Source organism: Hippopotamus amphibius, chromosome 2 (genome assembly GCF_030028045.1).
Source record: "Hippopotamus amphibius kiboko isolate mHipAmp2 chromosome 2, mHipAmp2.hap2, whole genome shotgun sequence".
Classification (NCBI taxonomy): domain Eukaryota; kingdom Metazoa; phylum Chordata; class Mammalia; order Artiodactyla; family Hippopotamidae; genus Hippopotamus; species Hippopotamus amphibius.
The window spans coordinates 186844680-186872178 of record NC_080187.1 but is presented as its reverse complement, the minus strand read 5'-3'; the positions used below and the strand labels follow the sequence as shown (position 1 = coordinate 186872178).

Here is a 27499-nt window from a genome sequence, read left to right as displayed (position 1 = left end):
GGGATAGCGAAACAAGTTAAATGATTCTATGAGGAAGCAATCAGATAAATCCAGAGTGTGGGATACGACATTCTGTGAGACAGCTGGCCTGTTCTTTTCAAAAAGTCACTGTGAAAAAAATAAATAGCGGGGAGCACTATTCTAGGTTAAAAGAGATTTTGGAGACATAATAAAATGGAATGCATGGTTCATGTTTGGATCTTCCTATAAAAGACATTTGGGGAATAATTGGGGGAAATTTGAGTATAGATTGGGTATTTAGATGATATTAGGGTATTTTTAAATTTTGTTAAGTTTATTAATGGTGTATGGCATTTTAATTATATTTAAAAAAATGGTGTATGGCTATGTAGGAAAAATTCCTTATATTTTAGAAATGAATGCTGAAGTATTTAGAGGTGAAAATGTTGCATAATGCTTGTCTTTTATTTTAAAGAACTTCAGCATGAAGAAATAGATGAAACAAATATGGCAAAATGTTAACATGTTAAATACAGAAGATGAATATATAGGTATTGATTGTAATAGTCTTTCAACTACTTTTTAAAAAATATGTTTGAAAATATTCATAATATAAAGTTTAAAATATTAAAAATGGTTTGTATGAAGGGTCTCTAGGAAATGCTGCTTCTCAGCCTGAGGAAGTATAAGTTGGTTTTGACTTATATTGAGAACCTGTGGCTCTTGAATTCTTCCTCATAGGCTTTTTTTTTTTTTTCCTTCTCTCTCCCTTACCTGTCCAGCCCTCTTTGACTCTATGCACAGCAATCAGACCTCTGATAGCCCGTTTTCTCCACCTCGAACTCTCCATTCACCTACCTTGCAACTCCGGCAGCGCTCTGAAAAGCCCCCTTGGTGTAAGTAATTCTTTTGGAACTGCCTAGGCAAGGCCAAGAGGGAATGGAGGGGTTGGTGAATGAGACACTCATTGCAGGAGGGAAACAAAGATAAGCTTTGAAGGACCAGAAGTAACCAGGCAGGGAAGCAGTCACACTTGCCGTTTCCAAGATGAAGGGCGGATCTGTTTGCTCTCCCTCATCCGTCACCTCTGTCCTCCATGTCCCCTCTATCTCACTGGAGGGGCTCCTAAATGATAGTGGCCCAGAGTCTTTTGGGGAAGAAAAGATGACGGCTGCATTCTCCTCACATCCCCATTTGGTCTCTATAGCTTTCTCAAGTAAAAATGATTTGGGAGGAAACCTGAATATATAGAAAAGCTGGGAGAAAAAAACTAGGATCTGCCACTAGTTTCTATGTGTCCCTTCTCTCAAGTTGTCTGTTCTCATTTCTTAGTTCAAGTTCAGGTGCTGCTTTTCCCCATCTCTTCTTTATAATCTTTAGCATATCACTATTTATCCTTGGTAACGGTGTGAATAGTGGAGCCACAAGGAGTTCTTAGGGTGATTGTAGCGGGGGAGAGATACCAGTGGTGATCAGATGAGGGATAAGGGTCAGAGACACTGGCAGTGGAAGAATCCTTTCCTTATTCGTCCTACCTCCAGAGACTATCTAAAATCAAACATGGCTTTTATTATTTTACTTGGATAGAGCTGAAGCAAAGATTCATATTTTAGCATTGGGTTAAACATTGTAGAATTTTGCCCTTCTTCTAGCACCCTCTATGCGGAAGAAACTTTCCTTCCTGACACCAAGAATTCTTCCCCTGAATTTCAAGTTATCCTACACTCACCTTGCCATTGATCCTTTTACCTCTGTCCAGTAGTGTTTATAGGTTTCGTGCCCTAGAAATCTTATCTTTCTTCAACTGCTGTTTCTGTCTGAACTCTTTGATTTGTCTGAATCAAACTAGTAGCTGAATATTAAGGCTACTTCTATCCTTGGGTGAACTCAGCTTACATATTTTTTCTTCTTTTTTAAAATCTCAGTATCAGATGTGTAGCCTTACTGGTAAACCTTTTCTTTAGGGTCTGTCTACCCTAAATAGGCCTTGTTGGCCCAGAACCATTCCTCTTTTTTTTTTTTCTGCTTGAAGCATGCCTCCTATGATCCTTTACAGAAGAGAGAGAGCTGGCATTCCTTAAAGTCAGTGACTGTTGAGCCTTTGCAGATTCTGGCTTACTGACTTTCCTGGTTCTCGTTGATGACAAGATATTCAGGTGTCCCCTATTTCCAAAACCTATCATTATTGATATCAGAGTGTTTTAAAGCTATAATACCATCAATTAATATGATATTTACAAAGGGAAAAGTAGATTAGTCCCATACTAGGGATCAATGAAGGAGTAGAGGTTGGGTTGGAGTTGTCCCACAGTGTAATTAAAGACTCTAAGGCTTTCATTTACTACTGTCAAGATCTAGGAAATCAGTGTTTATATTTTATATGTATATAATATCCATAAGCCTGTACCATTGTATGTCCCAAGACTTAGAGGGTCTTAACCCTGGATCTGTAGATGGATTTCAGGGTAAAGTCTGTGAACCCCAGGAATTATATGTAAAGATTAGTGGGAATGTCCATATGTACATTTTTCTGGGAAGACAGTCCATGACTTTCATTAGAATTTCAGAGGGGTCAGTGACCCCCAGAAAGGTTAACTAAGAATTGCTGCCATAGAAAAAACAAACAAAAAACAAAACAAAACAAAAACCTGCTGCCATGTAGAGATTTCATGGCAGTCTTCCGTCTTTGAGTAAGTCATTTTCCTTCCTATTGTTCTGATTCACAAAGTTTTTCTACATTTTCCTGCTTACTTGTCTCTTGGACAGTAAACAAAGACTACCCCTGCCCCAGAAATATACTTTAAAGAAATAATTGTTAATCAAAGATATAAATCAGATTTAACTGGGAGTGTTTCAACATCCCAACCTTTACCCTAAATCTACAGAATGAGAATCTCTGGAGATGGAACCTGGAAATACGTATTTTTTAAAAATTTCCCATAATTTTGGTATGTAACCCTAATTATGAACCGCTGGTATGACGTGTTCATATGCCTCCAAAGTGAGAATGAGGGGCCATGGGAATTTGGAGTTGGAAGGGAGTACATTTATGAAAGAACTGGATGAAGTGGGCCTCAGCGCTCACTCCTGAAGTCTTAGATGTCCCTTAGTACCACTCCTGTAGTACACGTTAGGCCAGAGCAGTAGTTCCTGGGCTAGGCTAACTTAGGAGTCTTTGCATAACTTAGGAAGAATTCAGACCCTCTATCCCCAAGACATGAGTAATATAGGCCATCTGTTCTGGCATTCAAACTACGTACGTAGAGCCTACTCTTTCAGCTTGTCTGACTTGGTCTCCTGACTTTGCTTTGCAGACAGCAGTGGCCCTTCCAGCACTGTGTCCAGTGCTGGTCCTTCCTCCCCTACTGCAGTGGATGGTAACTGCCATTTTGGCTTCAGTGATCACCCCTCCCTAAGTTCACATGTGACTGAAGAACATCAAGGTCTTGGGCTGCTCCAGGAGACCCCTGGGAATGGAGCACAAGAGCTCCCTGTAGAAGGGGAGCAAGAGCCCTTTGAACGAAACCAGTACCCACAGGAACCACCTGTGGAAACCAGCCAGTCATGCCAGGAGGTTGCTGAGGAGGTCAGCCAGCCATGCCAGGAGGCCCCTGACATCAGCCAACCATGCCAGGACATCCCTGAAGAGGTCAGCCAGCCATACCAGGAAGTCCCTGACATCAGCCAGCCATGCAAGGAGAACCATGATGATGTTAACCAGACATGCCAGGAGGTCCCTCAGCTCAGCCAACCATGCCAGAATGCCAGCCAGCTGTACCAGAAAGCCTCTGAGGAAGCTTGCAGGCTTTGCCAGGAGAACTCTGAGGAGGTCAACCAGCCACGCCAGGGGGTCCCTGTAGAGGTTGGCAGGCTGGTGCATGGGTTCCCTGTAGGGGTTGGTGGCCTGGCCCAGGAAATCCTTGTGGAAGTTGGCAAGCCAGCCCAGGAGATCCCTGAGGAGCTCAGCCAGCCATGCCAGGAATTCTCTGTGGACGTTGGCAGGCTGGCCCAGGAGACTTCTGCAATCAATTTGTTGTCTCGGGACATCCCTGAGGTTGATCAACCATTCCAAGAGTTCCCTGGGGAGGGTGATCTGCACATGCAGGAGGTCCCAGAGGAGGGTGACCTGCACATGCAGGAGGTCCCAGAGGAGATGAATCAGCAGCAGTCCTATGTGATCCCTGAGTTGATTGACCAGCTGTCTGGAGAGGATGTTCCCCAAGTCCAGTATCTATCTAGCAATGCAAACCCTCAGAGCCAGTCTCTAGCCCATGACCAGAACACACCCCCTCCACCAGCAACATGTGATTAATCATTTTCTCATTAGTGGTATCACACTATACCAGCCATTTGAGCTAGCAACTTTTTCTGTTGGCTAACTCACCTGCCAGCATTAAGGCCTTGGATCTCACCAGAGGTGTCTGAGGAAGCAGTCCTCTTGGCATGAAGCATATATGTGCCAGAGCTGGGCTTGGGGAGGAGCCAATTTCATGTTAAAGCCAGCTGTTGACTCCTCACCCAGCCATTAGACTTGAATACAATTTCCTTCAAGGGGTAGACGGGTCTGTCATTACCTAACCTTCTCTGATCCTCGCAGGAAATCCCAGATTGGTGAAGGAAATGCCACTTAACTGCTGAAGACACCATCGGGGGGTAGCAAGTACAAAAGGGGACTCCAAGGTCTGCACTTTTCCCGGAAATATTCACAACTTTTCAAGGTACCCTTAGACCATATGTGCATTTGGGGAACTCTTGTCTTTGTTAGTATCCTCAGGTGGGCCCAGGATGGCTGTCTGAAATGTCTGGGTAAAAAAGAGTTCCTTTCTCAAACAAATATCCGTCATGGCCATTAAATTTTAGATTGGGCTTATGGGTGTTTCCATATCATCCCCAGGTGTCCTCTCTGCCCTAGTCCTGTTCCTCTGGGCAATATCTCTAGGGAAAAATAGATATTAATTTACTGTGAAAATTTTAGAGTAACTACTTAAAATGTTCTGGCAGTTCTTGGCCAATCTGTAAAGCTGGGCCTCTTTTTGTTGTGGGGCTGTATGGCTTAGGAGATGTTGTAGTAGAGAAAATCAGGTTCTATTTTAAGCAATCAGCAGAGATCAATATTGTACAGACATGAGCAAAGGTTATATATATATATATATATATATATATATATATATAATTTCTGTAGTAGTACCAGGGACAGACTGGCCAAAGACCAAATACTCCAGGGTCCCCAAAGGATTTGTCCTTATATCATTGTGTCTTTAAGGCCAGGTGTGATTATGAAGCTTTTCCCAAAGATATGGGGATGGGGATGGGGAAGGGGGTGAGTAGCAGGGGTGATGTGGTCATTGGAGTGGGGGGCTGGAACATTATGAGTGCTCAATAAATATGAAACAATGAGAACAGTAGTGGTGGTGATGATGTCCTTGTGAATTCAAGAATGAATATGACTGTAGGTCAGTCATGTCTATGACTGAATTAATCTGAACCAGTCAAAAGCCATTGTAGTTAAGCAGGAGTGGGCCTTAAAAATATGGAGATCAAGCATCCCAAGGAGTCCCTATGGCAATCGGCCCACCATCCCAAAATTTCTTAAATAAGTAGTGTTCCCAGGAAGAGAGGTTGTATCTCTGTGAAGCACCAAAGGGTACAATGCCTTCTCACCGGATCATTGGAATCACCCTCAATTTTTAACTCTGATGCTTGGAAGTGAGTGTCAGGAGGAATTGAGGAATTGATATAAAGGGGTTATGCTCTTTTTTTGCACCCTTGACGTCTTTATATTGGGAAAGCCTAGAACACTAGGAAGGCTGGGATATCCCTCTCCCCATGTATTCACATTCACAACTTGGCCTCTCCTGACACCCAGGACTATAAAGGGTTTCACTGCAGAGGAAAATCCAACATTTTATAATACTTCATGGAAATCCTGACTGCACAGGTAAAAGCTGTTTACCACCTCAATAGGCTCTGGATCTCTTAGGGCCCATCAACTCCTTACCTCTATGGTGTTCTGTGCAAGGTATCTGATGCTGGTTATTCAGTCCTTAGCTCTTGACCCCAAGGTATGCAGATCCCCTTCCCAGGAGGCCCCTGCCTCTCTTCCCTCCCCCAAACCAACTGTATGTCCCTACCCTCAGTTCCTATTCCCCACACTTGGGCCTTCTCACCTATTTTCAGAAATTATGCTGGCTTCCCATAACTTTTTCTCCCATCACCCACCCTATATTCTCTGGCTTCCCTGGGTCCTGGAACTGCTTCCAGTCATCAAAGGCATTGAGATAGATGACAATGCTAGTAGAAGCAGAGAGGCAGAAGCCAGGGCCCAGCAACTAAGCAATGTGTGGAGTCAGAAAAAGCCTGAGCAGCACTACAGCAGCTGTAATGAATTTGATTTATTGTTAGGGTTGGAGGCGGCTCCGTTACAGCAGCTGGGAACTATAGCAGGGAAGTGTGGGGAAGAGCAGAGCACAGCAGCACGAGAAGGTGGGAGCTAGGAAGAACACAGGCGGGCTCGTTTTGGTTTCCACACAGTCAGTTGGCAGAGAAGCCGGGCCCTGATGAGCGTCTGGATTTCTCAGTCCGGCAGTAGTCTGGCAGGGCTGCTTATTGGCTTGCTTGGGGTGAGGTCCTCTCCTGGGGTGGTATTTTCGGCCTGTTTTCATCTCACTCAGTAGGAGTTAAGCCTTAGTTCAGCTTCCTCTCCCTCTTTCCTTCCTCCCTCTCATTTTCCCCAAGTCCTCTGGCATGGCCTCCAGCTCCCAGATCCTCTGTCCAAGAATTTGGGGCTGGAAAGGCAGCCAGTGTTCCCATTTCAGCTGCAGGATGGCATGGTGGAATTTTGGGGGAGTCACACATTGCCGGGGTGTCAAATGTTGGGATGTCAGGCAGTGGCTTTGGAACCCATTACACACCAGGCCACAGCAGGTGACCACATGCAGATAAGCCAGGCAGGTATGAGAAGGGGACCAGGAAAGTTGGAACGGATGGGTGAAAACTTCATAAGGTCAGGGAGCTTGGAAAAATTCTGGGATTGGGGCTGGGCTCTCCTTGCTCATTTGTGCTGCCCAGTGGGCCTGGTCTGAACACAGCTCTGGGATGTGAATGGTATGAAGCAGGGGCTAGGAGGATAAGCTCCTTTCTTCTCTCACAAATCTGTTCGTCAAAAGAGCTTCAAGTTTTGGATTGAGACATTCAGATACAGAGGGAAGCAGTGGGACAGTGTAGCAGTGGCGTACCCCCAGGCCCTTGCTGGAACCCAGACTCTGGTGGGGAAGGGAATGGGAGATGGAGGAAGGGACGCAGCTCTGGGCACCTCACTGACAGTACCCTGCCCCCAGGTCACATGAATTACTACCGGGAATCTTTCCTTGGGATGCTAAATAAATAAAGATAAAGAGGTCCCTGGGGTTGGGGATATGGTCTCCCTCCATGAGGGAGGAGGTTGCTCTCTGAGACCCAGCCTCACTCCCCACCCGACATCAGCATTAGGCAGGGCTAGGAGAGGGTGTCACTCCAGGGTTCTCAGGCATCACATGACCTTGTATCCTAATTTTGTACCCTTCCCCTATCCTAATCCTGTTACCTTTGGTTTTGAGACTCCTTTCAGGCATGGATGAAGGGGAGGAACAACCCCTCCCATTTAGCCCAGCCTAAGTTCCCACGAGACATCCAGTCCCTGTGCTCCCCCTCAACTCCCATGTCCCTCAACCCCAAAGGACTCAGCAGTAGCCATTCTCTAAGGGAGCTGGGGGAGCAGATCCTTGGGGAAGGGATAGTGGTTCCTTCAGAACTCAATCTTGCAGGCTGGGAAGGACTCGTCCTGCATGACCACGGTGCTGCTGCTCGCCAGGACCAGAACGTTCAGTTGTTGCTGCTGCTCGTGTGTCTGCTGGTACCACTCACGAGTCACCTCCGTGTCGTGAGTAGGGATCAGAGTCACCTAGGTGTGAGACAAGACATCCCTGAGGTGAGAACGTGGAGGAAAGGGAAGTCAGGGCATCAGGCACCTGACGGTCCAGGACGTAGTTCCACTGCCCGTAGAGAGCTCAGGCCTTTTATTTTATTTATTTTTCGGCCGTGCTGCAAGGCATGCAGTATCTTAATTCCCCAACCAGGGACTGAACCTGTGCCCCCAGCAGGGGAAGCATGGACCACCACTGGACCTCTAGGGAAGTGCCCCTCAGTCCCATTGTAAGTAGAGACCGTGTTCCATTGCTGCCTCTGAGTAAACTTTGACCAGACTACCTCCTTGGTGTTCCTTGCCACTCACCTGAAGATTCTCCCCCCACTGCGCCTTGCCCTCCAGCAGGGCATCCAGCACAGCCCGGCTTGGCTCGCCGTTGGCAGGGTCATTCCCACTGACCACATAGTAGGATGCACGCACTCGTCGGAAGAAGTCAAGGTCAGCAGTCTTGCCACTGCAGTGATTCGGGATATAGGCGAGATCCACATATACAGGGGAGCCAGAGCCGCCCTTGGAAGCCAAGGCCGCTGTAGAGACAACACAGGACTCATTGTAGAGGCAAAATAGAACTCTTTTGGCAATCTTCTCCCTCCCTTCCCCCTCCCCCTCCCTCCCTCCCACTGGAGTCCCTGACCAGCCACATCCAGCCCCAAACCACAATCTCTCCCACTTTCCAGGTTATACTTACTTGGTCCTGCCTTGAGTCCATTGACAAGGCCTTTGGACACTGGGCTGTGTCCATCCTTTTCCTCTGCTGGGGTGACCTGGCTCGGAGTGCTGCGTGGTCGGGGTGGGACCCGGGATGCTCGATCTGCAGGCCCTTTACCAGGGGTGGGTGAACGTTTTCCCCGAAGATCCGGACGCCGGGCAGGAGACGCTGGCTTGGCCCTGCCCGGGGCCCTGCGGCCGACTCTCCCCTGTGCCTTCTCCTTCTCCCGTAGCCTCTCCACCCTTCCAGACTCTGAGCTGAGCCCCTCGGGGTCAGCCATGCACACATCAGGGCGGGGAGGGGATGGGCGCGGGTCTGGCTGGGGGGTAGGGGGTGGGTCTTGGCCAGGTCTGGGATGGTGAGTCCCACTGACACCACCAGCTTTGTCCACAGGCAGGAAGTCCCCATCTTCATCTGAGTCGAGAGCTGCCTCAGCTGTGATGGATGGACACTCCTCAGTTTCTGGCGGAACATCAGAATCTGACTGTGAGGAGCCTGAGTCGCTGGCTGATGTTGGGGGTGTCTCGTCTGCCACGGGGCATGGGCCCCCCGTGGCCCCTGGGGCCCCTGTCCGGCGCCGCCCCCCTCTCCCTACCAGCCGAGCTTCCTCAGCTGAGAGGTCACTGTCATCCGTGGATCGAGGCAGAGGTGGGTTCAGGAAGGATGGAGAGAGCTCGCCACGACGGGGCCGGGGCTCAGCCGCACATCCCTGGGGCCCAGCCTCAATCTCAGGGGAAACACTTCTAGGTTGGTCTCCAGAGGCCCCTCCAGGGCACAGTGGCTGCTCAGGGGAGAGCAGCGTGTCAGGCCTGGAGCTCCTCTCAGCTCCCTCAGGCCAGGCCCCACGTTCCCAGGCGGGGCAGGCCTCAGCCTTTTCTTTCTCAGCCTTGGCTGCGGCAGGGCCTGGGAGCTTGGGGCTGGTTTCAGCCGGGCCATTGGTGGCAGGATCCCCGGAGGGACCCTGTGAAGGGCTTGGCTTCTTGGTGGCTGCCCCTGAGCACTCCAGGCGGCAGGGCAGGGTGCCGTCATCCATGTCTCCAGGGAGGCTTGGAGCCGGAGCTGGGGCCAAGTCCAGTGAAGCTGGAGGTGCTGGGCTCAGAGGAGTGAGGTCCCAGAGGCTATGCACAGCTGGTTCCATTCCCGGGACCAGCTCTACAGATCCTTGTTCAGCAGCCTCCAGGCCGGGAGGGAAGTGCTCAGACACACTCGAAATCACAGGTGTGGTGGCCTCAGAGGAGGAGCCTTCAGACAGGGCTGGTGAGGCAGGTCGTGGCAGACTGGAGAGGAGAGGGGCCCCAGGAGAGCTGGGTGATGGCAGCTGGGGCAGTGAGGAGTCCAGGCTGGGGGCCTTGGATACTTCTAAGTACTCATCATGCCGGGGTCTGGTGGGGGGCCCTGGAACCAGAGCCAAAGCTCGGTCCCCAGAGAAGGCAAGGGACCCACAGGGTGCCGAGCGGGGTTCTGCAGGAGAGGGCAGCTGTGGGGGAGCTGGCTGCAATGAGGAGAAGCCAAAGGCTGACGCAGGGAAGTCCAGGCTGGGTCGGGCAGGACCCAGGTGAGAGTCCGAGGAAGGGCTGGCATGTGCCTCACTTTCAGGCCACAAGGTAGAGGGGCCTGCAGGCATGGGTTGCGGGGGACTTGGCGACTGGGCCTCTTTCTCGGGCTGCTCCCGAGCCCCCTTCTCCAGCTCTGAGTCACTGGTGCTGTCATCCCAGTGACCACGGCCTGGTTCCTTGGGAGATGGGGTTCTCCTATCTGGGCTATGGCTCAGGATGTTACCATTAAGTGCAGGGCTTGGGCCTTTGCTCTGGGGGATAGGAGCACGGGGAGGTATTGCAGGTGGGGTGAGGCTGGGATCCACGCTTGGCCCTGGCTCAGGCTCCTGCCGGGGGGGTACGGTAGGTCCCGCCAGAGCTGCATAGCTGAAGGTTGGAGTGTCGAATTGGAGGCGATGGGGTGAGACAGGAGACGAAAGCTCCTTCTCTGCAGATGTGTTTCGGCCAGCAGCCTCCTCCTTGGTTGAGATGTGTGGGGGCCAATCCCCGGCTGCTCCAAGCGGAGGCTCTCGAGTGGGGCGTGCAGGGCCCAGCCCAGTGAGCATCACCTGCTCATAGATGTCTGCGTACTGAAAGCTTCGGTCATCAGGGTAGGGTGTGGGCTCTCTCCGCTCGGGCTCCGTCTGCTCAGGCTCCTTAGAGGCATGGCTCTCACTGGCCTCTGGGACCTTTGAGCTGCGGGGGCTGCTGCCAGGAGCCCCAACCCCACCTTCTTCTTCCCTTTCCCCTTCAGCCTTGCGGTAGTCCTTCCCTAGCGGGGAGTACGGCCCGCCTTCCAATTCAGCCGCCCCCTCCTGCACTGCAGCCACCACGCTGTCGTACCCGGCTGTGCCCCAAGAGAAGGGTGCGGGAGTGTGTGGCTCTGGGGCAGGCGTTGGGGGAGCTGGAGCTGGTGAGAGGGGTGCAGGGGGCAGGGGTCTGTCCTTGGGCACCCATGGTGGGATGTCAGCCAGCCATGAGGGGGTGGTGGGTTCATTCCTCATGGGTGGCATGGGCTTAGGATCTGGGATAGGGCTCTCTTGTCCTGGGGCCGGTGGACCCCTCTGTCCAACCATCTCAGGTGGGGAGGCCGGAGGAGAGATGATCTCAAAAGGGGAGCGAGTCAGCTTGTCCTCTTCCTCTGGTGGCAGCCCGACTGGTGACTCAGCAAGCCAGCGCTCCACCTCCAGCCCCTTCTGTGGTGAGGGCTCCTGGAAGCCCTTAAAGTCTGAGGCCCAGGGACTCTGGGGTGTACGCTCCAAGGGGGGCACTTGCTGCTCATCATCCGGCCCCTCATCAAGGAAGGTGCTCTCCCGCTCTTCTGTGTACCGTGGCCGGGCCGCCTGGCCACCCAGCTCATGAGGGAACCAGACCTTCCGCTCACAGCTCAGCTCCCTCCAGTATGTGTCCTGTTCCAGGACCAAATCCTCTCTGCCCCTCCAGTACCTGTCCTCCTGCTCAGGAGATGTATCCTCCCATGGCCGGGCAGGCTCCTTCTGTTCTCCAACTGGCTCTCCTCTGGTTGGAGATGTTTTTCGCGCCTCCTGGACCACGTCGTGCTCCTTCTGGTACTTCTCATCCTGCTCCTGGGCCTTGTCCTCCTGCACTGGGCTCTCTTCCAGCCCTAGAGCTTTGGTCTTCTCCAGCAGAGCTTCTTCTTTCTGTTCCACAGCCTTGACTTTTTCTGGAGATTTTCCCTCTAGGATCTTCTCCTTTGGTGTCATGGTTTTACTCTCCTGCACAGGACTCTCCTGCTTCTGAATTGTGTCCTTCTCTTCCAGAATCTTATCTTTTTGTTCAACAGCCTTAATGTTTTGTTCCAGAGCTTCACCCTTCTGTTCTAGGGCCCAGTATTTTTGTTCTAAAGCCTGGTCCTTCTTTTCCAAGGCCTTGTCCTTCTGTTCTGGGGCCTTGTCCTGCTCAGGGGCTTCATCTTTCTGTTCTAAGGCCTTGCCCTTCAATTCAGGCACCTTGTCCCCCTGAACCTTGTCTTTATGTTCAAAGTCTCTGACTTTTTGTTCTAAGACTTCATCTTTCTCTTCTAGGACCTTGTCCTCCTGTTCCAGAAACTTGTCTTTATGTTCAAAGTCTCTGACCTTTTGTTCTAAGACTTCATCTTTCTCTTCTAGGACCTTGTCCTCCTGTTCCAGAAACTTGTCTTTATGTTCAAAGTCTCTGACTTTTTGTTCTAAGATTTCATCTTTCTCTTCTAGGACCTTGTCCTCCTGTTCCAGGACCTTGTCTTTTGGGCCTAAGTCTCTGTCTTTAGGTTCTAAGTCTTTGTCTTTTCCTTCCAGGGCCTTGTCCTTCTGTTCCAGGGCTGTGTCCCTCTGTTCCAAGTCTCTGCCTTTTTGTTCCAAAGCCTTATCCTGCTGTTCCACAGCCTTGTCCTTTTCTTCCAGAACCTCATCTTTCTGATAGATGGCAGTATCCTTCTGCTCTATGACAGTATCCTTCTGCTCCAGACTTTTGTCCTTCTGCGGTAGGACTTCATCCGTTGGCTCAGGTACCTTCTGCTTCTGCTCTGGGGGTCTGTCTTTCACCTCTGGAACTTTACCTTCCCACTCCATGGCAATAACCTCCATGGCAGGGCTTGGCAAGGACTCAGGACTCTTGGTGAGGGAGCTGTCAGGTGTCAGAATGTGTTCACCAGGGCTTGTGACCACTTCAGGTGAGTGCTTCCCATCTCCCAGCGGTGTAGAGTGAGAGAAGGAGCTGGCAGGTAATTCTCCGTCGGGGCTCTCATCTGTGATGTCTGCTTGTGCAGAGAATCCAGTGGTCCCACCTGTGGGAGGCGTCACTGTGGCTGCATGGGCTTCTGGAATAGACACGGGGGCTAGCTGGTGAGAGGTGTCCTCGGCCTGCATCAGAGGCCCTTTTTCTTCCTTTCCAAGGCTTAGTTCCCCAAACTGGAGGGTGCCAAGGCTCTCTGGAGACAGCTGCTTAGAAGAGATATCCAGAGAGGTCTCTTTGCTGGGACTCTCTTCTGAGAGAGAAAGTGACCTGGTGTCTTCTGGAGATACCTGTGGCCAAAGGTCTTTGTGTAGGTGCTGCTCTGTCAGGCCACAGGGAGACCTAGGGATGGCTTCTTGGTTGGCAGTGTCTGCGGAGACCACGCTGAGGACAGAGAGGGACTCTGCCTCTTCAGGGGAGAGGCCTTGGTCAGGAAATTGGAGCACATCATCTTTCTGAGGTTCACCAGGTTCTTGGAGTGATGTTCTGAAATCTCTGGGAAGGGCTTCTGTTTCTACAGTCAGGCCTGTGGGCTCTCCTGCCTTCACAGTCTCAAAGACTATTGCTTTGTCCTGTTCTGGCAGCAGTTGGATAGTACAGCCTGCATGTCCCCCAACAATGCCAATGGGTGCTTCCTGGGCCGGGGGGCTCCTGGGAGGTGGCACCTTTCCTTCCTCCTCTAGTGTACCCTCTTCATGCCCTGGCTTGACTGTCTCCCCTGTGGCATCTTCCTTACCCACACCTGGTGTACGCTTAGTATCTCCCCAGGAGTCTGCTTCCTGAAAGTCTTGGGGCTCAGACTTTTCCTCCACTGGGGACTGATGAAAGGGCGTATGGGTGGCACTGGGTGGGCCAGATGGTGGGGGAGAGGCCATCTTCACTGTGCTGTCATCTGGGCTGAGGCAGCGCTCCTCCGCTTCTCCAAGGGCTGGTTCCCCTGGATGTAGGGTGTGCCCAGGGGCAGCTAACATCGGGGGTCCATACTGACCAGGTAGTTTCTCAGACATCTGTACATTTGCAATCTCCTCCTCTTCCTCTTCCACGGCTCTCTCTCCAGACAAGCCTCTCCCTACAATCTCTCCTCTCTTCTCCGACTCCCCAGTCACAGAGAAATCCTCATACGGTGGTGATTTGAAACCTTTGTCTTCTTCCAGTGAGGAGGTGGGTGAGATGGTACCAGCTGATGGTACGTAGTCCAAGCCCTGAGTGGCTTCAGTGCGGGATGAGGGGATGCTTGTGACCGTGTCAAGCAGCAGGGAGCTCTTGCCTGTCTCTTCTGTCTGGGGAGCTGTGAGTGAAGCCACGGACTGGTCCTCAGCCACGGATGTGGCAAAGGAAGAAAGCTTGTCACACTCAGTGATTGAGGTGGCCGAGGACACGTGCTCCTCTTCAGCCAGAGGGGCGGCCACCATGTTGGGGGGGTAGGTGAGTTCCGCCTCTGGTGCTCCATAGCCTTTGCTGGAGGTGGCGGGAACAGCACTGTCTGCAGGCTGGCTAGCCTCAAAGGGGCCAGGACCTTCAGGCCCAGGGAGGTCATAAGTACCTGTAGGAAATCTAGGTGGAGCTGCACGCTCCTCTGGCTCATCATGGATCTCCTCATCTGAGATGGTCTGCTCAGTCTCCGAGTAGCCAGGGATTGTCTCATCCTGAATGTAAGAAACGTGCTCAGTGGCTCCTGCAGGGGTGGCCAGGCTACTTAGGAATGACGAGGTCTCCTTCTCAGGGGCCTTGCCTTGGAGTCCCAGTTCCCGGCCCCCAAGAGCCTCCCTGCCCCTTGGTGTTACCTTCAAGGCTTCTTGCATATGTTTTTGGTAAAAACCCTCAGCCTTTGTCTCTTCCTCTTCCTCCTCATCTGAAGGGTGTAGCTCCTCCATTTCCTCTAACTCAGCCTTCTCTATCACATCCTCCTTTACCTCAGGTTCACTTTCCTCTCTGGCTTCTGTTCTGTCAGGGAGCCCGTCTGATTCCTTTGGCTTCTTTTCCTCCCAGGTATCTTTCTCTTCCTCTGTTTCAGCCCCAGAGTCTGGGCCTCTGTCTTTGATGCCTTGTTCTTCAGGGATGTCTGGGACAACCTCTTTCTCCTTCATCACAGGCTCTTCTGGTTCCAGGCTTGGGACAGAGGGGGGTGCTGCCTGGGCCGCTGTGCTTGGGAGTCCCTCCTCTGCAGTGTCTGGGGGGAGTGGTTTCTCTCCTAGTCCTGTGTCGCTTTGTTCAGCCAGCAACGCCCTCTCCTCACGCTTCAGCTCCTCAAAGTCCTGTGTAAGGTCCTCTGGTGAAGACAAGGCCAGCTCCCTTGTTGGGAGTGGTGCAGCCCCCTTCTGGGCTGGTGGTGTCCGGGGCTCAGAGGGTAGCTCCTTCTCCCCACGGGCAGCCCGGCTCTTGTCCATCTTGACTCTGCCGGGGGCCTTGGCTTTGTAGAGGGTCTTACGTACCTCAGGGGTAAACGGCTTCAGGTCTGGCTTGGAAATCTTTTTGACCTCAGGTTTGGTATCTTTCCTCTTCTCCTCCTTCTTGACATCCTTCTTTTCCTCCTTCCTTCCTTCCTCCTTCTTGAGCTCCTTCCTCTCCTTCTTGATCTCTTTTTTCTCTTTGTCTTTTTTCTCTTCCAGCTTTGATACCTTTTCTTTCAGGTGCTTCTTCCCCACCTTATCTTTGATAAGCTTTCGCTTCTCTGCCTTCAGTGCCTCACTCGACTCTGTCCTCACCCTCTCGGGCTTGGCAGGCTTCTCTGGGGGCTTCTCAGATGACTCTTTTACCTTCTTCTCCGTCTTGGCTAACTCCTTGGCCAGTTCTGAGCGGGCCTCCTTGGCTCCCTCTTCGGCCACCTCCTCCCGTTTGGCCAGCTTGCCCACGGCTGTCTTGGTCGTGGCCTTAAGGCTTTCCTTGCTATCAGCCCGCTGTTTGATTTTGCTGGGTTTGAGGTTGGCAGGCACAGCCCCAGTGGCCAGGTCCTTCTGCGTGGCCACTGGATAGCGCAGGAAGTCCAGGTGTCGAAGCTTTTCCAGGCCCTCCAAGATCTTGTTCTGGGGAGCATTCCCTGGAAAAAGCACACGCACAATCTTCTCAGTGGGGTTGGCTGGTAGCCAGACCACCAGAGCAGTGATAGAGGTCAGGTAGGGCACCGAGATCTCAGCCTCCTTCCCATTAGCCAGCACAATGCCTGTCTTAGCTTTACTGTTGCCTGCCCACTTCTGCATGAGGAACTGCATCTCCTTGCTGTCCTTGACAGGGTTGAGGACGTACATGTCCAGGCGGCCCACACCCATCTTGTGGAAGAGGGTCAGTGGCTCGATGGTGTTGCTGACCACACGGTAGAGGGGCTCGGCCTGGATGCCCAGGCGGTTTAGGTGCTGTAGAGTGAGGCAGGCCTCCTCAATGCTGCGCTTCGCCTTCCGTGAGGCATCTGGCAGCCGCAGCTTATCGGGCACGTTGAAGAAGACAACTCCAAGCTCAGGGGAGATAAGGTTCTTCACCCAGTCGCTATAGCTGCTAGAGCCCTGGGACTGCTCTTCCTCCAGTTCTGCTACTTTGCGCTGCAGCAGTCCATTGATGCCTGGCAGGTTGTCTGCCCCTATATGTGTGAGCAGCACCGAGTCAATGCGGTCCAGGTGCCGCACCAGCTTCCAGAAGCAGGACTTGCGATCAGAGCCACCATCCACCAGGATGTTGAAACCATTAACGGCAAAGAGGGCAGAGTCCCCGCGGCCGCCAGGGAAGATGTAGCAGCATGGCTTGGAGAGCTTGAGGAAGCCCCCTGAGGTGGGGGGCTCCAGCAGGTCAAAGGGGGACGGCACGTCCACAGTCTCAGAGACGTACTCAGAGAACTCAGCCACGCCATCCATGGTGGGCAGCGTGGGCTCAGGGTTTAGCCGGAGGTGCAGGATCTCCTGGGAACTGGATAGTCCCAGGTGGCTCCAATCACCCTCCCCTAAGCAGGACACGGTGAGGAAAGCCTGAATCCCAGGGTCTCTATTGCTGAGTAGTTGGGCAATCTAGAGGAATGGGAGATAGAAGGCTGATCAGGTCACTGGGGTTGTCTCAACCCGACGCAGATTCAATCTGCTAATCGCCATCTCTCTCCAAGGTGATCTACTGTTCTGCCAGCACCCCTGATGGTCAAGGAACATGGGATTTTCCCTTCCTTGGATCCCTCCCCACAGTTCTAGTCCTACCCCATGTTCTGTTCCTCCTAGACACTCAGACATAGCACTTACCTCTGGGTTGTGAAGGACCTGGGCAAAGTTTTGATAGGAGTAGGTGCCACTCTGCAGGATGAGGTCTCCCCCAGGCTCTAAACTTTGCCCACTCAAGATCAGCAGTTTGTGAGCTGATGGGCTGCTAAGGAGGTGGTGAACCTAGAGTGGCAGGAGATGATTGGTCACAAATGGAGGAAGCCCAGGGAAGGGCACTGAATGTTCCTGGTCCCCCTCAGTACTGCAAGGACACGCTCCCCACTGGTGGCCCCACAACACCTCCAGGATGGGGCTGGGACTGTGAGGCAGCTTAGATGGCAGAGAGAGCATGACTCTAGGGCAAGTCCAGGAATTCTCGTCCTCACAGCAGTAGCACTGGCAAGGGTAGGTTACAGCGCTTTCAGCAGGCCCTCGTGGCAAGGCACAGGCCCTGGCCTTACCTCAGAGTTGATGCTGTCGGCACTGGGGTTTACCAGGATGATGGTCTCTAGGATCTCACTCTGGTGGCAGAGGGTCCTCTGGCCTGAGGGAGAGATGCGGGAATTTGTGTTGAAGGAAGTGGGTATAGACTAAAATGGAGAGGCACTGTGTAGGGAAGGAGAGGAAAGAATGCCCTATCAAAAAATGGGGCTTAGGGGAAAGAGAAGCCTGGCTATCCTGAGATCCCTGCCACTTTGGAACCTGCTGAGTAAGGCCTAGGGACTGGCTCCTGCAGCCCTTCCCTTTCAGGGTTTCCTCCTCCCCTCTCCCACACTGGCTATCTTCTCCCTCCCTTCATCTGCCACCCCCTCTGCCTGGAACTCCCGCCTCAGACTGCCCTGTTGACAAGAACCTTTTGTCCCTCTCTGTCCCTCTCGAGCACTAAGCTCCTGGTGCTGCCTGGGGATGGGGGGGCTCAGCTGGAGGGAGGGCTTTTGGGACGATGATCCTCACTCAACTCTCTCCTCACTAGCTTGCCTCTGCCCGGGGCTTTCTTGCCAGAGTGGCTGGAAATGAGATGGGCGCTTCTGTGCAGTGTGTACAGACTCCTCATCCTCCCTTCAAACCCCCACCCGAGGCCAGAAATCCCATTCCAAAAGACTCAGAGACGTCTGCGCTGTCTAAACCTTTGGGGGTTACAACGCAGAGGAGAAATAGGACCTCTTGTTCTGTTCTCTGGTTCCTCAGAGGCCGAGCCTGCACTCACAAACATGCACACGATCACACTGTTTCCACCAGCAGAGGTTGCACAGCTCCCTCTCCCACCTCACCTTCAGGTCCCCAGGCTCCAGAGAGGCCTGGTTCACTCCCCACAACCCATCCCTTGCCAACAGTTTCTCCTCTCGTCCTTGCACCTCTCCTATGGGCCTTCCGTCATGGAGAGGAGAGTTTGGGGTTCACAAACAAGAAACAGATAAGGTAGGAGAGGTTCAGAGTGTTCCCCAGGCTATGGAGGAACATAATACACCCTCAAATCTCTCTACTTCCCTTTATCCAGACTCACATGAAACACCGAGCAACGCAGCAAAGAAAGAAAGTGCCAGGTTAGACGAGATCCTGAAGAAGGATGCTGCCACCCCCTGCTCCTGCCCTTACTGACTGAAGCACACAGTGGAGTTACCTTACAAACACGGAGTTGAACAGATGGTCTGGGGAGTGGGCTTTCTGGAGGACATTGGTGGGAGGACACATAACCTGTCCCCCAGACCCTCTTCTGTGACCCAGTGCTCTCTCCTCTTTCTGGGGCTCAGACAAGAGGACCCTGGGGCCAGGGCCTTTGTGAAGCGGAAGAGCGGTGGTGCCAGGATCGGGCAGATCTGGCAGCACTGGGCTGCAGTGGCAGCTGCAGGGGAGGTGAACTATGGATGGTGTCAGAAGACCAAGCCCCGAACAGGGTAGGTGGGGCCCGTGCAGAGTTCAAGAGTTCTCTTCTATTAACTTGGGAATTGAGGGATGCTTTGAGTTCAGTTCAGAGGATGAGAACCACCTCAGAGACACGCATGGGTGGGCGTGAGCAGGTGAGGGATGAGGGATACCAAGGTTCAGGGAGCGTCCAGCCCTAGGCTAGCTCTAAGCAGTTTAGATTTAGAAGAGCAATTCCTGTCCTCTTCTCCACCCCCTCCCCGCCCCCCCTCCAAACACACAAGGTCACACATTTGAGCTAGGAGGGTCAGAAAGAGAAATAACTGTGGTGCAGACTGATTTGCTTTCTATCTACTACCCCCCTTTCCCCACTCTCTACCATTCCCCACCGTCCCCTAGACTGGTTTTTAACCACTAGACTTCTCAGATCCCAGTACTGGTCTTGGTGCAAGACCCACTCCCTCACCCATGTGCTCTCCAGTTGTGACTGGCAACTACATGGTTTATATCTTGTGCCCCTCCTTCTCAGGCTTGGGAGAAAGCCCTGTTTCTCTCTTCTGTTTCCGCCCCCCCCTCCGCAATCCCACTGAAGGCAATTTACTTGTTTTTCCTTTTTCTTTGGAGAGGACATCTAGTGAGGCCGGGGTACGTCCCTCGGCCAGGGATGGGGTTGGGGGTGGGCTGCGGGTGCTGAGGCTGAGCAGGCGGGAGGGCAGGTGTCTCCGCAGCGAGGCGGCCGGGGACGGGGTGGGGGGGGGGGGGGGCGCCGGGGCAGCTGCAGTCTGCCGCAGTGTGTGTGTGTGTGTGCGCGCGAGTGTGCGCGCTGAGCTCAGGCTCCAGCTCCGCCCCCACCCCCCACCCCAGCATGACAAGTCATTTTCTTGGCTGCCTCTGCATGGGGGGGGGGGGGGACGCAGGGAGGGAGAAGAAACTGACTTCTCTGTTCGGAGCCCCCATCTTGGGAAGGGAAGCGGAGATGAGGTGGGGGTGGGGCCGTGACGGGGAAGCTGCGGGGTTGACAGGACAGGGAATGCGGGGCAGCTGCTGGGGAGAGAGTGCTCGCAGTCTCCGGAGTGGCCTCTCCATCCCCGGAGGGAGCCAGAAAGGGGGGGCTTACAGTCCAAGTTTCAAGCTTGTCGCAGGGCGTGGGTGTGGGGAGCACACTGCAAACAGGTTGGTCTGTGAAGAGGCGCGTGCCACGTCTTAATGACCCTTTCCTCCCTTCGTTTCCATAGTGTCCCCCACCTCCCCTTACTTGGCAAAAGCTCGCAGTCCCGTTCACCCCCGCGTAGGAGCAGCTGAAGAGTCTAGCAGCTGACACCCAGAGACCCTCCCATTAGGTGCATTCCCATAACATCCGCCTTTCCCTCAGATTCTTCAGCCTCTACCAAAGACACGGCCCCCACACTCCACCAGAGCCCGGAGCTGCCAGGCAGAGCCAGTGACACCACCCTCTGCTGCCGCCCCTAGGCAGCTGTCTCCCAGCTCGGCTCAGCTCGGCCGGCGAGGTGGCCTGTCACCGTCCTGGCCCCACTGGCCTCCTCCTGGTTCTGGGTCCAGGACGGCCCCATAGCCAGTAATGTTCATCTTCTCTCTCTGTTCCCCCACCCTGCCCACCCCCTCTGGGCTACTTCCAGGCATACCAGATTAGGTGTCAACCCTTCCCAGTTACCCCATCCCACCTCCCTATCACAGCATCCCCCACGCCCCGTGCCAAGCCCTTTGGTTCCGTTTGGTTCTTACCCTGGGGTGTGGGAGAGAGACCCTCATGGAGGCTGCGGCTCCGGCCTCAGCCGGCAGCTTCAGGGAAGAGTCTGCAGCACTAGGGGTGGGAGGGGGGGGGAGGGGGGGAGGGGGGAGGGCCTGGATGGTGAGGGCGGCGCCAGGGCGGGGAAGAGGGGCTGGTCCATGACAAGGCACTGGAGACTTAACTGTTTCTTTGCCTTCACAATGTCAGTGCTCTGGTGCTTCTGCTTGGCTGGGGGCTCAGGAGTTGTCTAGCAGCTCAGAGTCAGGGTGGCCTCCAATGGCCCCAGGGCCCTTCTCTCCCAACCCTGCTTAGTTAAGAAATATTCTTTTAGCATCAGCCAAAAGACCAAAGCCCTGTGCTACACACTGGGGGGATATAGAGGTACAGGCTGCCTGGGCCCTCCCCTTCTCTCTGGAACCATCTGCTGCGTCTCCCCTCAGACTCCGGGAGTGACCTTCAGTCCCTGGAGGAGCAGGAGACAAAGAGGCTGGGGGCCTGAAAGCATGGGGTAGGAGTGAGGGGACTACTTCAGGAGACGACTACTACTGGGGACGACTGAAGTGAGGGAGTTGCGCTAAGCTCTGCTGGCTTCTGAGCCACAGCCATAGAAGTTAGGGGGGTGGGGGGTGAGGGGGCAGGCATAAGTCTCATTTTAGGTTGGAGGGTAGTTTGAAATTCTGGAGTAGATACATGGTCCCTAGTCCATCTCTAAACTGTCTAGGGTGGGGCACAGGGGCCCTAAGATCTCATACAATTCTGTGCCAATGCAGCACTGCATAGCAACCACACAGGCACTGATACTTGGAATTCTTGGTCACTGGGTATGAAGAGGCATTTTCTGAAGATTCAGGGCACGTTCTGCCTTTCAATGAAATAGTTAAAGGGATGAAGGAAGATCACGAGGGCCCCAGGCCTACAAGATTTTCTTACTATAGGCTAATTATTAAATGTCACATGAAGTACTCTTCTGACTAAAAAAGATCTTATAATGACTTTGTAGGGTGTTAGGTCCCTGTTCCCCTTATCTCTGCACTTTGCTGTGTCTCTTTGATGTCTCCATTTTATATTTTATAGGATCGTAATCCTTCTAATATTGGCCCTGTTTCCCTTAGTATCTACCTCTGTCTCAGATTTGGTGACACGTGCTCCAAGACTCAGAGAGGGTCTGGAGAGCTCTAGCACTCAGTTCCAAACAGGCAATGCTTATATTCCCACATAGTCCTTCCCTGCCCTCTTCCCTTGCATCAACCCTCCTCAGTCCTGGCCAATTCCTACAGCCTTCCTTACAATGACATCCACCCACTCTTACCCCAGCACCAGCCCCACCCTTGCCCCTAGCTGCCAAGAGCTGCTTTTGAAGGTCAAAGAAGCCAAAATAGTCTCTGCTCTCAGCATCCCCATCCCCCCTAAACTGTCGCCAGAGGAGAGGAGGAGCTGAGTCACCAGTGGAGGGGCGGGGGACTCCAGAGGGGGAGGAATCCTTGCTGAGATCCGGGGATGCAAAGCAGCAGCATGGCAACAGCCCCATTTGGTTAGAGGAGGCCATCTGCGGAGATATACAACCCAAACCAGGCTGAGTTCCGAGCATCACAAGGGGAAACACCTCCTTTCTGCCACTTCATCGTTTTTATTTTCTTCCACCTCAAACCTTCTATCTCCTCCCTGCTTTCTAGAGCTCTCTGGAGTGTGCTAAGAGGGAAACTGAGTAGACATGTGGCTTGAGAACAAAATAACATTTCCCAGCCCAATGCAGAGCCCACCCTTATTCTCAGCTGTTACCCCTAAGCACAACACCCTGGGCAAGGTTCCAACTCACAGTGGAGTTTTCCTTCAGCCCTCACCCTCCGAACAGCCACCCACCACAACCACACCTCCACCCGCTATGTTCCTTGGCTCTGCTGCAATGAAATGGTGAGATGCCAAAGAAGAGAGAGAGGCCTGAGTTCAGACACAAAGTGAGACCAGAAGTCCTGAATTTGAGACCTGACTCTACCATTTTACTAATCACGCTTTTAAACAAAGCCACTTAAGCTCTCAGAAAGCTTACTTTCTGAATTATAAAATGAAGATAATATTAGTATCATCCTCCAATAATGCTATGAAGAGTGAATGACATAAAAGATGAAAAAATGCTTCATTTCTAGAATCCTAAACCTGCAATGCACATATGCCACTGGAATTGTCTCCCTTTTGTGGAAGATTTATGAGAGGTCACCTAGGTGATCAGGGAAATCCTAAACTGGAATCTCAACTCTAGAGTAACTTAGCTCCCAGGTAAACCCAGGACTGGAGGTGCTTGCAGGAAGAGACTTAAAATACTCTTCATGTCCCTCCTTTCCCATTTCTGACAGCAATGCAAACCCCAGTTCTAGGGGCCAGTGAGCTGTTGTGTTAATTCAGAATAGTCTTCTTGTCTGCAGAAGTAACAGAACTAACACTTCCTTAGTGCATCAGTGGTGATGCAGAGTCAGACAGAAGGCTTCCAAACTGGTCCTTCAACCTGTGTTTTTTTAGTCCTAGAATATCAATCATGAATTATAAATTATGAAGCCCTCTCTCTTTCCTATATGTGTCCAATAATAGAAGTAGCATCAGAGTGTTATTTAAGCTCAGTTTCACACTGTTTTAATCATTTATGGGTTTGTTTTAAAATGCTTAGAAACTCCAGATATTTTTGCAGGAATTAGAAAGGAAGGCTCCAAGTCTCCATTGGAGACAAAAGTGGTGCACAATTCACCTTGGAAAGCCTTTACCACATTTGACCACTAGAAGGAGCTGGGCCACTGACTCTCCATCTAAGGGTCCCCTCCTTCTCTCTCTCTCTCAGTGTGTGTGTGTGTGTGTGTGTGTGTGTGTGTGTGTGTGTGTGTGTGTGTGTGTGTGTGTGTGTGTGTGTGTGTGTGTGTGTGTGTGTGTGTGTGTGTGTGTGTGTGTGTGTGTGTGTGTGTGTGTGTGTGTGTGTGTGTGTAGGGGGTAGTGGCAGGAATGATTACACTCTCCCTATCATTGCAAGATACACTTTGGTCCCCCTTTTCAGCATTATGGCCCAGGGCTTGAGGAGAGGTGGGAGAGAGGGTAGATTAAATCATAAATGGGATATACATAAGGGCATATCCCATTGAGCCCATCCCAGCAGCCTTGTTCCCTTAGCTTCCCCACTAATGGAGGCTGAAGGGAGGGGAAGTGTCTGCAGCTGCTCTGGGCTGTTGTTTGTAGGGACAGCTGAAAGAGGAGCCAGCAGGGGTGGGGCTGTGGCTGTCTTGAGCCTTGAGGGTTTTTCAAGGGAATTCTCCACTATTCTTCAGGGACATAGACAGGCCACCACGAAAATGTCCAAACCTAAAAAAGCTCAAAAGTAAGCCCGGATCTTGGGTATAATGGCCCTAAGCCCCTGATGATATCATGGTAAAACTCTTTGATTGAAAAGATCTAGTAAGTGTTTGTATATCAGTGCTTGTTTCTGAGAGGTCCCTGAGAGTAACTATGCATCTCCCTGTAAGTGTTTTCCCAAGCATCCCCAAATCTTAATCTGAAGAATGGCTAAGTATTTTGGTTTAAGTTCCGTTCATTCTTACATCATTCCAGAAAGCAACCTACTCTCACATCTGTGTCCAAAAGGACAAGGTTGGAGAATTCAGTGTGAATTAATAACATCAGCAGATACTCCTCAAACTTCAATTCAGTCATTAATTTCATCTGCTATCATCCCTTTATCCAGCCTTGCACCGAAGCTCCTAGGATTAAATAAAGTGGTAAAACTGTTGATCTTCAAATCATTAGAGCTAATGGCGGAAGCCATGGAATGAGTAATACTAAACAGAAGGCAGTCTCAAAACAGTGACTGGTTAGTTTCATGGGAAGCCAGTCACATCAAGAGATGCCAGTCTCACATTTTTAAAATGCTGCATGTATTCCTAGAATAATGGAACATTAGTCATATTAACCTTGTCTTCTTTCTCCAGGAGCAGCTCTAGAGGAGTAGGTGATCAGGGAAACGACCAACAATGTGGCAGTTAGCAGGAGAATTAGGAAAAGAAGGGGAAGTGACTACTATACTGGATAATTGAGAATTATCTGTATAAGATGCGAATTCAGTCATTTGATGGCAGTGACTGTTGAGTTGGGTGGATTTATATTCCATAAAGACACTGGTGTATGAATTGGTTTGTTAACATTTACCAATAACATGACCAGATGCCTAGCACTTTTACAATGGGATGTAGGGTTTTTTGCAGTCTCCCCACAGATACTGTCATGGAATAATAACTCCTAAAATATTATTTTCTCAAATTCCTGACCATTTCTCCCACACAGCAGAATGGGAAACTGCATCCTGTGAACTTTGATCTCAATGCCAAACCTCAAAGTATGACTAGTTCTTGCAGCGGCAAATCCAGGAAACCCTGCTTCCACTCTGGATTTCATGGTGCTCATCAGCCTTTGGTACAAGGTTCCTGCTCTGCTCTGGACATCTGTTGACTGAGCCAAAGGAGGAACCAGAAACCCTGAAAGCTGGAGGGTAGGCTGTGCAGCCTGAGGGCAAGTGCTAAGCAAGACCTGGGAAGGTGAGTGAGGAGTTCAAGGGTCTCTGTAAGGGGAAGCAAGGAGGCCAGAGTATACAGAAAGGGGAACACTAAAAAAAGAGTGAATTTTTACATGGGAGATGATTGATCACTCAAGAGGTACATCATTCCCTTACTGCATGTCAATGGCTGTCCATAAACCACCCTCTTCTCAAGTAGAAATTACATTCTCCAGGCTTCCTCCACCATCATACCATCTGTCTGCGAAGTATACTGGGTATGTGGGGATAGCTATGAAGCTTTACAACTTTCCCCTCAGGAGTCCCTCCCTTCTCCCCAACCCAAACTTCCCACAAGGCCAGTTCTGCCAGGGAGACTGGACTTCAGCCCCCACCCAAAGGACTGAGACAAATGACACTAGTCCTAACCTTTGACCTCTGAGGAGAAGTGAGCTAGGTGCCGGGTAATGAAGAGTCTCAATTGTTGGTTCAAGTCAATGGATGATAAATCAATGTTCCAGGAGAGAATCCCTGTGAGAGAAAAAGAAACAAAGAGGGACCTAGATAAGGTCAGAGGGATTGGACTTGTGGGAGCCTTTCCAAGCACACAGAAGGGGTAAGGAGAGGGAGGGGATAAGGACAGCTGCCATGACCAGCCTCACTGATGTCTTTAAGAAATGTGGCTAGTGCCTGTGTCTAGCTCCCATCCTGTGCCTTTCTTGGGCTTTGCCTGAGCCAGAGGGAGAAGGGCAGAGTTTAGGCTAAATTTGGTCATTAATGAGTTTGTATGTAGGAATTTTCTTGCAGAGTTGCCCAACTGTGATAGAAGTGACACCCAAGAGCCCATTCCCAGATACTGGGGCTGCCTTCCCGATACAGCTAAGTAGGATTCTAAACTCTCTTCCCGTGACCCCCTCCTTGCCTCTACTCCTCCGCGGCATGCTTCCACCCGCAGGTGGCTCCGCAGCACTGCGCCACAGGCAGTGGAGGACTGAGGAGCTTGTGGCTACGAAGGTCACTCTCTCAGGTTGGCCCCTGGCACTGGGATATTTGAGATTTGTCTGCGGCGTTCAAAAAGCATCCTGTGCCTGTTCCAAAACCCTAAAGAAGAAACTAAGGTAGGGACATGGACTCTCCAGGGGATGATGAGGACTTTCAGGACCTCTGGCCCAAGACACTGCGGGAGAGAGGGGTGTAACCAAAGGGCCTCCCACCCAGGCACTGCACAGCCCCCTCACCCTCCCTCCCTGCTTCAGGGAGATAGCGGAATGCCGTGGGGTGTGCGGGAAGGTTGGGGATGTGAGATGTTGGCAGTTAGGGAGGATACGAACGCGTAACATAGAAGATGCAGGTGACAGGGGTTGATATTCAGATTAACAGGGCGCGCAGACCTCAGGAAATGCACGCGAGGGATGGAGGATGGAGATGGCAGAGAAGCACGGGATGGAGGATGTCCCGAGCGCAGCCAGGACAGCAGCTCACCTTGTTCAAGGTGGGCCCGAACGGCCCTCAGCTGACTCTCTGTACCGATGTCGCCGATCACGATGAGCAAGGAGTGTTTCCGCAGGTCCCAGCGGGCCGCCGCCACCGGGGCTCCGGCCTCGCGCCGCGGTTCTGTGGGGTTCTGAGCCAGCGGAGAGCCGGGGCTTCGGAGCCCCAGCCCCGGACTTGTCTCCATGGCAACGCCGCGAGGCCGCCCAGGCCCAGCCTCGGTCTCCATGGAAACTCCGCTGAAGTGCTAGGCCTGCAGCGTCCGCTGCGGGGAAGAGTGAGCGCGGTTCTTAAAGGCCGGCGGCAGGAGCCGCTCATTGGGTGCTGCCTGTCAGGGGGCGGGGCACTGGCGCCGCAGGGCCGGGCTGGGGCCACAATGGTCTGGCGCTGCGGTTTCGCAGGGCCTGGGGGGCGGGGGCGGGGGCGGGGCTGTGCCCCTCCGCCCCCACTCGCTTCCCCGAGGGAGCGCCCACTCCGACTGGAGTAGGGGTGGGGGCTCTGGGCCGGGTGGAGGGGGTAAGTCTATTGCCTCGGCGCCAGGAGAAGCTTCTAGTTAGGATGTTTCCCCGGATAAGTGCAGTCCGACAATTCCGCAGCCTTTCCCGAAGCGAGGGGAGCCATCTTGTCCCTCTCTGCCTCCGAGTTTGGTTGTCTCATTCTGTGTCGGTGTGTCATTGTCTGGAGTTTTTTTTTTTTTTTTTTTTCCTTCTGTCACTGCCTGCCAGGGTCCTACATTCCATCCTCAGTTTTTCTATGCTCATTGCCTCGGGCCTCTGGGTGTGCTCTAGAAGGCTGTGCAG

General features: G+C 52.2%; 2 protein-coding genes across 15 annotated transcripts in view; one reads left to right on the top strand and one right to left on the bottom strand.

Annotated features, from left to right (window-relative positions):
* PPIP5K1 (diphosphoinositol pentakisphosphate kinase 1) overlaps positions 1–5757 on the top strand; it is a 48915-nt gene extending 43158 nt beyond the window's left edge. For 12 of the 13 annotated variants that reach the window (XM_057721937.1, XM_057721936.1, XM_057721942.1 and 9 more), the window contains 2 exons: positions 744–857; positions 3276–5757. In XM_057721937.1, the coding sequence (XP_057577920.1) occupies positions 744–857; positions 3276–4273 (1112 nt within the window). In that variant the 3' untranslated portion in view covers positions 4274–5757. The remainder of the gene's footprint in view (positions 1–743; positions 858–3275) is intronic. The other variant, XM_057721947.1, reaches the window with a different exon arrangement.
* A 333-nt stretch (positions 5758–6090) lies between these two features.
* MAP1A (microtubule associated protein 1A) lies at positions 6091–26928 on the bottom strand. Of its 2 annotated transcripts, XM_057721933.1 has the most exons (7): positions 26691–26928; positions 25638–25739; positions 17535–17617; positions 17116–17256; positions 8613–16893; positions 8231–8451; positions 6091–7900 (listed from the first exon to the last, which is right to left on the bottom strand). In XM_057721933.1, the coding sequence occupies exons 1-7, from the start codon at positions 26926–26928 to the stop codon at positions 7745–7747; spliced, it is 9222 nt and encodes a 3073-aa protein (XP_057577916.1). In that variant the 3' UTR covers positions 6091–7744. The 2 variants fall into 2 exon arrangements, with proteins under 2 accessions (XP_057577916.1, XP_057577917.1); XM_057721934.1 differs by lacking the exons at positions 25638–25739; positions 26691–26928 and adding an exon at positions 20680–20712.
* Between the last annotated feature and the right edge of the window lie 571 nt (positions 26929–27499).

Coding starts and splice junctions, on each gene's coding strand:
- MAP1A (XM_057721933.1), bottom strand. CDS start 26,928: ATGGAGACCGAGGCTGGGCCTGGGCGGCCTCGCGGCGTTGCCATGGAG. Junction 25,740..26,690: donor TCGGGCCCACCTTGAACAAG/GTGAGCTGCTGT, acceptor TTTCTCTCACAG/GGATTCTCTCCTGGAACATT. Junction 17,618..25,637: donor CTTCTCCTCAGAGGTCAAAG/GTTAGGACTAGT, acceptor TCTCTCCCTCAG/GCCAGAGGACCCTCTGCCAC.